The 12,065-nt window shown below is 34.3% G+C and overlaps 1 protein-coding gene across 1 annotated transcript; it reads right to left on the reverse strand.

Moving 5' to 3' along the window:
- Nucleotides 1-1,679: 1,679 nt before the first annotated feature.
- LOC107695691 (phosphatidylcholine transfer protein-like) lies at nt 1,680-11,322 on the reverse strand. The gene is made up of 6 exons (XM_016495696.1): nt 11,120-11,322; nt 9,579-9,696; nt 3,593-3,672; nt 2,790-2,961; nt 2,227-2,294; nt 1,680-2,156 (listed from the first exon to the last, which is right to left on the reverse strand). The coding sequence occupies exons 1-6, from the start codon at nt 11,267-11,269 to the stop codon at nt 2,079-2,081; spliced, it is 666 nt and encodes a 221-aa protein (XP_016351182.1). The 5' UTR covers nt 11,270-11,322; the 3' UTR covers nt 1,680-2,078.
- Between the last annotated feature and the right edge of the window lie 743 nt (nt 11,323-12,065).

The following is a 12,065-nucleotide window of genomic DNA, read 5'->3' on the forward strand; positions in this document are numbered from 1 at the left end:
AAAAGTTACTTCATAAATATTAACTGAAATTAAATATAATTTAAAAAAACACCTAGTTGCCAAGGCAACACCTCATTTTAATTTAGTTTAACTTTATGTACTGTATAAAATAAAAACTAAATTACTAAAAATTACAAAACCACAAAATACTGAAACTGCTAAAACTAAAATGAAAACAAAAATTGAAAACATAAAAATATAAACTGATTTAAAATATTAATTAAAAAAAACTATAACAGTATCCTATCATGATCCTAAAATAACACTGGTTTAAATGTGACTTTAGTGACCGTCTTGTATGACAAAAAAGAAAAATACAGCTATTGACATTGCAGGCTGTAATTACATTATTGACCAGCAGGTAGAGCCACAACTACTGCATTCAGTTTAGGCTAGAAAATGCTGTACCATATAATTTTTCATTTTAGGACTCAAATCCATGATCATGTTGCTATACGGGCATTTTAAGTGCAGCTTTTAACACAGTTTGTGTTAAACACAACTAAAGGAAAAAAAAACTTAATTCTTCAACTGCATTCAAAGGCAGAACACCAGTTTATTGCAATAAAACGTTTGCAATAATGAAGAGGTTGAGGAAGAATGTACAGATTTTCACTGTGAGTTTAAGAGGTAGAGATGTCAAAAGAAGAAAAAAAAAACAGAATCAGAGGAAAACAACACACCAAAAGACACAATGAAACTACAGTGTTAAAACAGAGTCAAAGGCAATGTCACTTCATTTCCTATCAATATAACCTCTATTTCCTACTAAAAAAACATGTCAGTAAACACCAGCAGATATCAACGGCCTGGATTGCATCAAAGTGCTTTTTAAACTGCTGTTACAGTATCAAACACATTATTCATTCACTATAACATTCAGATTCGTGCAGTGTCATGTAAGTTTCATTTTGCATATCCGAACTTCACAAATCTGGCATTTAATAGTCTTCATTATAATTATAAGACAGATTTTGTATATCAAAATTATATTTTAACAGCCACATTTTTCTGTGCTCAGCATTAACACGTACACTCTAAATTTATTTGATCTAAACTACAGTAAAAATTGTGAAATATTATTACAATTTAAAATAACTGTTTTGTATGTGAAAATTTTCAAATGTAATTTATTCCTGTGATCAAAGCTGAATTTTCAGCATCATTATTCCAGTCTTCAGTGCCACATGATCCTTCAGAAATCATTCTAATATGCTGATTTGCTGCTCAAGAGACATTTCTGATTATTATCAATGTTGAAAACAGTTGCGCTACCTCATATTTGTGTGGGAAAACTATTCAAAAGTTTGACTTTTAAGCAAGGAAGCATTAAATTGATCAACAGTGACAGTAAATACATTATAATGTTAGAAAAGATTTACATTTCAAATGAATGCTGTGCTTTTGAACACCTGAAAAAATGAAGCCTGAAAAAATGCATCCACAAAAATATTAGACCGCAAAAACTGTTTGCAACACTGATAATAAGAACCATTATTGATAACTGAACAGCAGTAATAACTGAGCAGCAAATCAGTATATTAGAATGATTTCTGAAGGATCATGTGACACTGAAGCCTGGAGTAATGATGATGAAAATTCAGCTTTGATCACAGCAATAAATTACATTTTACAATATATTCACATAGAAAACAGCTAATCTAAATTGTAATAATATTTCATAATTTTAAGTTTTTTTTTCTTTCATTTTTGATCAAATAAATGCAGACTTGGTGAGACTTCAGGAAGGCTTGTTGATTGAGTTTGTGCATTTGCTATATAACAGTTAATCTTTTCATACATTCACAAATAACAATCAATTAAAGTGCTGTGATCAATCCATATTACATTAAACAGATTTTCCAAACTCAAATTAGCTCTAATTTCCTGCTGAAGTTCAACAGGAAGCTGGATGCATTCAATTCTTTAACAGACAATTGTATACAGTAGTTAAGACAACAAAAGAACAATAATGAAGGACTCCAGGCACGTTTTCTCCGATCACCACAGAAACAGCAGTAACTCTACCCAGAATGCCCTCCTGACAGGAAACAGAAGCAGAGGACGTCACTCGTGCGTCACTTGCTGTTGTTGCAGTAGCTGCTGTAGTTACTGCAGGCCTTCTTCATGTCGGTGAGAAAGGCAGGGACGCCCGTCTGAGAGCAAAACTCATCCATCAGCACACTCACCTCATCACGGATTACACCAGAAATCTACAGCACTCACCTTCGCTGTCCAGTTCACCAGCCACGCCGGGATCATTCCTCCAGGATTGTCAAAGTAGTTCATAAACACTGCAATACGATTCAGAACAAACGCTGTTATTATTCATTCAGCTTCAGGACGCAATGGGAAGTTATTATCATTACAGATTTGATCTGAAAGATCACAATGAGTCTCTCAGAAAAACACCTTCACTTGCATCCAAAACCTATCTCAGATCAGTCTAAAGGATCATGGGAAAACAGTTTTTGGCACGCATTAACCATCTTTAATAAACCTCAAGAGGAATAATGGAGACACATTAGACTGTGTTAACCAGACAAACATAGAAACACGAGAAGATCCATCAAACAATATTTCTGCCCTCACTGAAAACAAAAATGCTGTTATATATGTGTGTATATACACACATAATTGTGTACATAAGAATCAGTTGGAGCAGGGTTTTTGGATCAGCATAATAACACTGTTGATGGACACTGTGCAGCATCTGGTTAACACAGTCCGAGCTCCAGTGAAGCCGAGCTCATCAGCTCTGCTTGAGTGTGTTAGACGTGTGTTTGTACCTTTGGTGCCGCCAGCGCCGTCGCTCTCCATGGCCAGACTCTGTTTGTAGTCTTTAACCCGGATCACACCCTTCTTCTCTGGACACTGAGACACAGCCGAGCTCTTGGCTAAAACCACACAGATCTTCCGTCCTCCCACGTCCAGATCCCGGCGCTCCCGCACATACACATACTGAAGAGAGTTAAGAGCTCACCCACAGACAAATACAGCCATGCCTTTATCAATTATTAATATACTTAAAGAAATACTACAAGAAACACATTTGTGTTTCTGATGAAGGGGAACCTCAGCATTATTGCCGGAGACAAAAGAGAAAGCAAGCTGTTATGATTTCTACTTTTGTATTTGAGGCTGATTTAAGCTTATACAGGGATGCCATAATTCCTCAATGAATTGAAAATATATTTAAATGAACTGAAATTAATCTGGAAAGAACAATTCGTTTTTATATTGTTAAAATATAAAATATATTTTAAAATATATATAAAAAAAAAACTAAAATGTAATTTCATCTGACATACTGTAAATGTAATGTGTTTATATTGTTAAAATGCTGCATATTGTTTTTAGAAAATGCGTATATTGTTTTCCTATCTATAATAATATAATATACATTTATAATAATATTTCTTTCCAATAAATATATTAATTGGTATAGATTTATTTATTAGACTTATTTGAATGAAATACTATTATAAATGGAGAGATGTTATTTTCAGACACTGGTCAGAGTTTACATGAATCTGGCTATTCCCGCACACACACTGTATTTGTCGGAGCATGAAGTGTGTTTGTAGGATACATCTCTGTTGGACAGAGGTAATGGATATTTCACTTCCCAGTATATGGCATTCTGTCCGCCGTAGTCCTTCTCGTGCAGCTCTGAGGACGACACACACACACACACACACACACACACACACACACACACACGTGAAAGATGAGACAGTGATGGGTGATACATCACAATATAATTACATTTTCAAGAAATAAAATATAAAAAATTATTTATATATGAATAAAATAACCTATAGAACAAAGAAAATCCCTGATTTGGATCAAATATTTTACAAATGAAATCTACACTACAAGGGGGGAAATGTGTGTCTACCAGTGTGGATGAATCTTAATGAAATCGTATTAAATGTCATTTTAGAGACACTGTGTGCTTTCAGATTTGTGGCAAGAGTTCAGGGAGGATCCTTTTCTCTTCCAGCGTGACACAGAGCGACGTCCATATAGTCTGTGAGGAAGAACTTGGTTGACCTGTATTAAACCCAGACCTGAACCTCTACTGAACTCGTACTCTTCTGGGAGCAATTCCCTCCCAAAGTCCAGGTCCAACATCCAACATCTAAACATCTTCCCAGAAGACTGGAGGCTATCAGGGAGGACAAACACTTCACATCGGTGCAAAAACAGCTTCATATTATGAAACACTTGAGTTCAAAACAAACATATATTATTATAAAACAGACTGGATTTGTCAGGTTGGCATCAAATCTTTCAAAGAAATTAGACAAGTAAACTATATACAATCGAGCAGAATTGTGAGTTACTATAGTTAACTAAAACTTAAAACTTTCCATCAATCGAAATACAATACACTTTCAAGGGGTCATATGATGCGATTTCAATTTTTCCTCTCTTTGGAGTGTTACAAGCTCTTGGTGCATAAAGAAGACCTGTAAAGTTGCAAAGACTAAAGTCTCAAATCCAAAGAGATATTCTTTCTAAAAGTTAAGTCAGCCACAACTACCTAAAACGGCTCGTTCTAACACGCCTCCACATACCTACGTCACTATCTGGGAAGATTTGCATAACGCCGCCCAAATGTTCACGCAAAGAAAGAAGGCGTAACTTTTATTCTCACTGTAGTATTTGTAGGATATCAGACCGAATCAGACAATCTAAGATTTGGTCAAAACATGGTTGACCAAATACACAAAATTATGTTCTTTTTAGCAACATCATATGACCCATTTAACTTAAACAAAATATATTTTCAGTTAATATTTTAACAAAATTACTCAAACCTTAACTAAAATTACAAAGAAAACAATACAATAAGATTTAACTGGAAAATAAATAAATAACTTATTACATTTCAACTAATTGCCAAGGCAACATTTCTCATTTCCCAACGTAATGTACTAAAATAATTATAACTAAAACAAATTAAAAATTAATATAAACAATACATATTAAAAAAATAAACATAAAAAAAACTATGATAAAATAAAATGGGGGGGGGGGGAACAAAGTTTAAAATTAGACTGAAATAAAAAACAATTTAAAAGATTTAAAAGCCTTTAAAAGCCTATTGCCAAGGCAACATCTCACCTTTTTTTAGTTTAACTTACTGTACTAAAACAACTAATATATATATACACACACACACACACACACACACACATACAGTAATCAACATTTGAAGTGGATCAAAAAAGTTTATCAAAGTTGTCCTGAGACAAGAACACATTTTGGTTTTAGGTTTTAGGACAACTTTGATGAAAGGTTTTGATCCACTTCAAATGTTGACTACTGTATATTAAGGCTGTCAAAAAAAACTCGAATTTCGAATATTCGTCGAATTTAAAATAAAAATCCACATTCGAATGCAAAAATGTTGCATTCGAATCAGGGCCGGATTTACCTCTTTTCGTGACATAGGCAAAACAAATTTTTGGGCCCCCCTTCCCTATTAATATAATAGGCCTAATATTACCACCCAAGCAAACAAAAATATTTCTCAATCAGTGGAAACCGTTACAGTGTTTTCTATCACAATAAGCACTTGCGTTCAGTCAATAAAAATCTAATGTAGTTCTTAATTTGTTTGAGAACTGAGAAAGACCATTCCATTAATAGGCGTGGCCACATAATAACCAAATTCCCAAATTCCATTTTAGAGCTAATAACGGAGGCTTGAGCCATTGATATGCAGGCTAATGCAGTTATTAATGCAGTCTATGTGGCCACATAACCACTTCAGGAGTGCATTATTTCTATAAAAATTTTAATGGTCTGGAGTCACAATCACACATCAATTGTTCAGATGATTTGTTTCAAGACATTTGATATGTTTCTGTCCTGAAATCTCGTGTGTTGAACTAGCTATTTTTTTACGCACCTCATCCCAAACCTTCCGTTGCAAATTCCAAAACGTTATTTTAGAGCTAATTACAGAGGTTTGAGCCATTGATATGCAGGCTAACGCAGTTATTAATGCAGTCTAACTCAGTTATTAGAAAGAGAGAGCGAAAGAGAGAGAGGGAGAGATTAAGTGCGTGTGAATACTTGATTGTTGCGTCTGTGCGTCTCTCAGCAGTGTTCAGCAGCAGCAGCGTCTATTAATAGCGAATCTTTAAGTTGAACTGCATCAAGAACCTCGCTACTGAGAAATGTCATGTAGCTTTTCAAGCTGCGAAACTCCTTTATTGATAAATTCGCGGGTCAGCCGCAGCTCTGACAACAAGTTTCTGTTCACGTTTCCACATGTGTGCGCGAGTGCGTGTCTGTACTGTGTGTGCGTCTGTGAGAGAGAACGGGAGAAAGAAAGCGTTATTTCCGTAGCCTGCATAAAAAAGGTGAAAGACATGGAAATAGTTTGTCATTTTTACCGTATTGTTTGTTATATTTATTTGCTCAATGTCTTCTGGGGTTTTGGTTCTTTTACTGTTGTAGATATCCCATTGAATAACAAAAATATTATATATCTCTTCATTGTGTTTGGGCCCCCCCTGGACGAGCAAGCGTAGACACGTGCCTAGAATGCTTATGCGTAAATCCAGCCCTGATTAGAATTTTAGGTGTGCGTCAGGCAGCCTTATCAGTGGCGCACGAAATGCGACGGCGATGTAAGTGTCATTGCATTTTAATGTTTTTAAAAATGTAACTACACTTAAAATGAAAACAGATAAACTTTAACTGAAAGAAAAGAAAATAATAAAAATAAACATTTTATTTTAGCTAGCTGCCAAGAAAAATAACAAAAATAAAAATGACAAAAACACAACAAATTTCCTAAAAAAAAAAAAAAACTTAAAATAAAATCAAAAATAAACTTAATACAATGTAAAATAAAATATTTAAAAAAAACAAATATTTTATTTTAGCTAGTTGATAAACACAACAAAAAAAGACTAAAACCAAAATTAAAATGAAAAAAACAATTATATAAAAAAATAAAACCGATTGAAAATAATAATAAGCACTATAATAGTTTCTCAATAGGCTCACAGGCGGGTTCGTTCCAGATCTGAACAGTTCACGGGCGTATCTAGCTTGAAAACGATGATGTATTCAGCAAACAAGGGTGGAGGCGAAGGCGTTTATGTGTGATTATAATCACAAGCGATTCTTGACTGATTTAACACAAACCAACTTTCAGCGCTCTGGTGGTCCTACACAATATTCATACCAAGCAATTAAAAGACAAAGCATGAGAAAATTACTCAACACAGAGATCTGCATTCAGTGAAATCACACACGAGCCGGGCAAAACTACAGAGAAGAGCGACTGAACGAAAACATGATGTTCAAAACAACTCCTGCAGTCCGACTGAAGCGTTTATTTGAAGAAAACAATGACACTGGAGCGCAAAGTCATAAAAACCGTAAACGGCTGTTATGCAATGGAGAGTTGGAGGTCGCTTTGTGTGTATAAAGCAGGGTTTGGGTGGGATTTCTGGAGAGTTATGCCACAAACAAACACCCACAGGAAAAGAGCACATCCATCAGGACTGCAGCACAGACGCATGAGGCTCTTCATGAGAGATTAGCTCAAACACATGCACGTCTGGAGCCAGAGATGTGTTTCTAATAAAACACCACTCCACCCACACGCACACGTTCATGCTCCGCTTTTGTTTGCGGGAAATACACCACCCAACCGTGTCACATCTTAACAACCGAGGAAAAACCAAAGAGCTGATTACATTAAACATACAGTTTCTCAACAAATGCACTCTCATGCAACTACAAAATAAGTCCAGGATGAGAAAAAAAGCTCAATGCAATATGGAGATTGAGATGGACGGTGATGTAGAGCAGATCTTCTGGACAGCGAAAACAGATTTCATGTCTCGAACCAGAGCACAAACACAGACCGAAGTGACTGCTAAAGATGGTTTAATAGTTCCCAGATCCAGAGAGAACAGATCAAGCTCCTTATTGATCATTTTAAACATTAACTTGTTTTTACACATGGTATGTAGACCACTTTAAGCATGAAGTTGGAGCTCTACTATTCGATTGTTACTTATTAGCACTTTTGATTAAACAGTAAAAGCTGCTGAGCTTTTATGATGTCAAAAAAAAAAAAAGGAGTTTCAAGGAACAAACCTGTTCACAGGGATTCTCTCTCTCTTTTTTGGGGGGGTCAGCTGAACGTCTTTTACCTAATATATACTAAAAAAGCCTCATATGTCACATGACATTCAGGTAAACAAATAAAGTGTTTCACCTTTTTAAGCAATTTTTTTTTTTTATGATAAATGTATTTATTTTTATTTTACATGTTTTTGATTTCATTTATTATTTAATGTCATTACGAAAAAAAAAAACCCTTGATGTAATAGTTAATGCACTTCATGTTGTTAATAACAATACACAGGGATGTAACGATTCACTCAACTCACGATTCGATTCGCGATTTTGATTTCACGATTCTATTCACAATTTTGATTTCTCAATTCAATTCACGATTCAATTCACGATTTTGATTTCTCGATTTGATTCACGATTTTGATTTCACGATTCGATTCACGATTTGGATTTCTCGATTCTATTCACGATTTGGATTTCTCAACTCGATTCACGATTTTGATTTCACAACTCGATTCACGATTTTGATTTCACAACTCGATTCACGATTTTGAACTAAATTGAAATTTTAAAACATGCCCCAAATCAAATCAATAAGTAACACAAATCAAATAAATCTCTTCATATTAACAAAATAAGGCTTTGTCTGTGCTCTTTCCTTTTAAAATTAGAGGCAACCACTGCATTTTAATCATGATCCAAACAAAGATGCTGCACACATGCAACATGAGCAGTTTTTAATCTAAATTAGATTGTATAATTTCGAAATTTGAAACAAAAACAGAATGGTTTGACTTCAGTTTTGTGAAACTATACATAAAAATATCTGCATGAAACAGAAACAGCAGACGAGCTGAATGAGACGCAGATTCACTCTCTGCCAGCAGGTGGCGCTTAAAGCGTTTCCTTGGTTTCCGCTGTAAACAAAGCAGCGCTGAACTTATGAACTTTAATATGCATTATACAGAGGCAAGATGAAAATAAAAAATACCATCTAAACTTTTCTAAAGACAGTAAGTTCCCCTCAGACATACATTCATATAAACTCCTACCTCTAAATGAATCTTGATTTGTTTGGCATCTCAACCGATTTGAATCGTCACATATCTGAATCGATTTTCAACCGGCTCGCGGTTAATCGTTACATCCCTAACAATACATAGAATATTTTTTCTTCCTTTTTATATTTTTATATCAATATGGCACAACATTATCCTATTTAAATCAATGTGATATACGAGCTAGGTCAAAAGTAATCTAAAAGTAATCCAAAAGTAGTCTGATTATATTACCTAAAATGTGTAATGTAATGGATTACATTACCGACTACTGTACACTTTTTGTCATGTAATCTAAAATCAGTAATGGACTACAGTTTGTAAGTAATCTAGCCAGTTCTGAATGATGGTTTCATGAAGATGTTTGGCTGTGAAAGGTCAACAATTCCCACTCATAATTACCTTTGACATACGAGTCCCACTGTCTCCTGTAGTTCAGATCCATGTAAACATCTGCGCAGAGATCTGCAGCGCAGCCGGTCAGAGAACCGAACACTTTGTACTCGTACAGACCCGTTTCCTGTTGAACATGACATTAAAGACAAATGCATCACAAAAACACGACCCAGATCACAGCCAGAGCCTGTAACGCTGAACAAGCGCCATGATATATATGACTCACATGTGCGCTGTTATGGATGCACGAGAGGGGAAACTGATCCCGATGCAAGCGGACCGCATCTCTTGAATTCATCAGTCATGCTTGCTTTTGCTTGTATGCTTTTACTTAGAAATCATTAAAACTTGTGGATGTGAAGTCATTTCATCCACAGTCAGGCAAATTACCTTACAGAACTTTGAAATACTATGTATATATTTTATAAAACACAATGAAATCAGTGAATTTATAACACATTGTGTTTTCACACACACACATTCATACACATATACATATATTTCTATTTGTATATAGACAAAATTTTCAACTCAAGTGAATATATGTCAGGGCTTATTTATTTTTAAAAGCCAATTTCTTATATGGGGGTAAGTTGTCACAATGAAACCTGCAATTAAACAGCATATAAAACAAAAATGCAATACAAATAACGAAATACGAGGTAATACATGACAAATGTGCAAGGATAAATGGGGGGAGGGGGGTGAAAAATTTGGAAATCGAAAACCATTACTCATAATAATTAATAAAATATGTTTTTAAAAATATGATGATACTGGAATTTCAGTTTAGAGGACAGAATGGTCAAAAATTATTCTAACTGAAAAACTAGAAGAGTATGTTGATTTAAAGAAAACAACTGTGTATTTGGACATTTGATCAAAATTATTCTATTCATTAATATACATGGAGTACGACAACATGTGTGTCAACTTGCCCTGGTCTCCTCTATTATGCACTGTATTTTCTAGAACACAAACATGTTTAGCATCGAGATAATAGTTTTATTAATATTTATAGTTTTTATTTTTATATTTTCCATTTATTTTATTTAAAATACTTTTGTGTTTTTGTCATTTGTATTCTTTTTTTAATGTGTATATAGTTTTTATTCATTTTTATTTCAGTTTTAATTTTTTTTAGTCCATAAAGTTATACTAAATATAAACTGAGATTTATTCATTCATTCATCGTTTACCCTTATGTCTTTAGATTTAGTTGTACAATAACCCTGGAACAGAACACAGGTCTGTTGCTTTTAAAGCGAGTTTGAAGCTTGTAAATTCTACCATTACGTTATCATTATATAATGTATACAATATTACGTACAGTATGTCCAATACTATAGAATGTATGTCCTTTGGGCATTTTGTACGGCAATTTTGTTTATAATAATAATCAGAAACAACCACTGCAATATGTTAGACAGTATATACTCCGTTTTTGTTGTGTTTAAGGTTGCAATGCATTGTAAAGCAGAAGGCAGATCGCTTTGCTGCATTGTTGTGATAGCGCGTGCGCGTCGTGTCATTCGTCCTATATTCACCTTGTTGTAAAGTCGGTATATTTTGACGTTCATGGTCTCGGTGAACAGCTCCCATCCTCCGTCGAGCTGCGGCTCGTCCAGCTCGGTCCAGGCCTGCTGGAGCTCCTCATCGCTGAAGAGCAGAGCCATGCTGCTGCGTCCACCAGTCATGTGACCGACAGCGGGCGCTGCTGACGTCAAAGCGCAGCTGACCGCGAACCACGTGCTCATGCGCTCATGCATGAAGCTACACTTCAATTAATTTGTATTATTTATATATATATATATAATTAATTAATTTACTTCGTATTTACTTTGTACATTTTTTTTTTATTTTTGTATTTTATTTAGAATTATATTTATATTTTTTAACATATTTAATATAATTTATTATTGTATAATTTATATATTTTATTACATTTCACTATAATTAATAATACTAAATATAATTTATTAATACATAATTTTGTATGTTGTATGTTGAGATAATGTGCAGTCAGCCATTTATAATCACAAAATAAACATTGACAGGGTCATCAAATGTATATTTGGTTATATATTATTAACCAACAAGAGAATTCATTTTTTTATATTTATTTTTATTTTATTTAGTAATTAATTTCCTTTGATTTTTTTTTTTTTTTTTTACACCTCAAATCTCTAGAAATGTAAAATCTGATCATTTAGGCCAAAGTGCCCCTTGTGGCAATGCTGAGAATACAATGCATACTTGACAAAATATCCATAATAAAATTCAACAAATTCTTGTCACTTAATTTCTGGCTAGCAACAAATTAAAACAATACAAACCCAAGCAAAGGGTTCTTAGTAGAAAAGAGGTGCTGCTAAGTTTTCATGTGTGTTTTCAAGGGGTTTCCAAAAGTGTTCAGGCCCAAAGACTCATACCACAGTAAATATAGATGTACAACTGCACTTCGGACTCAAGGCAAGGTCGTCCCTCTCTGTC

This window comes from Sinocyclocheilus anshuiensis, unplaced genomic scaffold, assembly GCF_001515605.1.
Source record: "Sinocyclocheilus anshuiensis isolate Anshui unplaced genomic scaffold, SAMN03320099.WGS_v1.1 scaffold1075, whole genome shotgun sequence".
Lineage (NCBI taxonomy): Eukaryota > Metazoa > Chordata > Actinopteri > Cypriniformes > Cyprinidae > Sinocyclocheilus > Sinocyclocheilus anshuiensis.

Coding starts and splice junctions, on each gene's coding strand:
- LOC107695691 (XM_016495696.1), bottom strand. CDS start 11,269: ATGACTGGTGGACGCAGCAGCATGGCTCTGCTCTTCAGCGATGAGGAG. Junction 9,697..11,119: donor TATACCGACTTTACAACAAG/GTGAATATAGGA, acceptor CATGTTCAACAG/GAAACGGGTCTGTACGAGTA. Junction 2,157..2,226: donor TGGTGAACTGGACAGCGAAG/GTGAGTGCTGTA, acceptor TTTTGCTCTCAG/ACGGGCGTCCCTGCCTTTCT.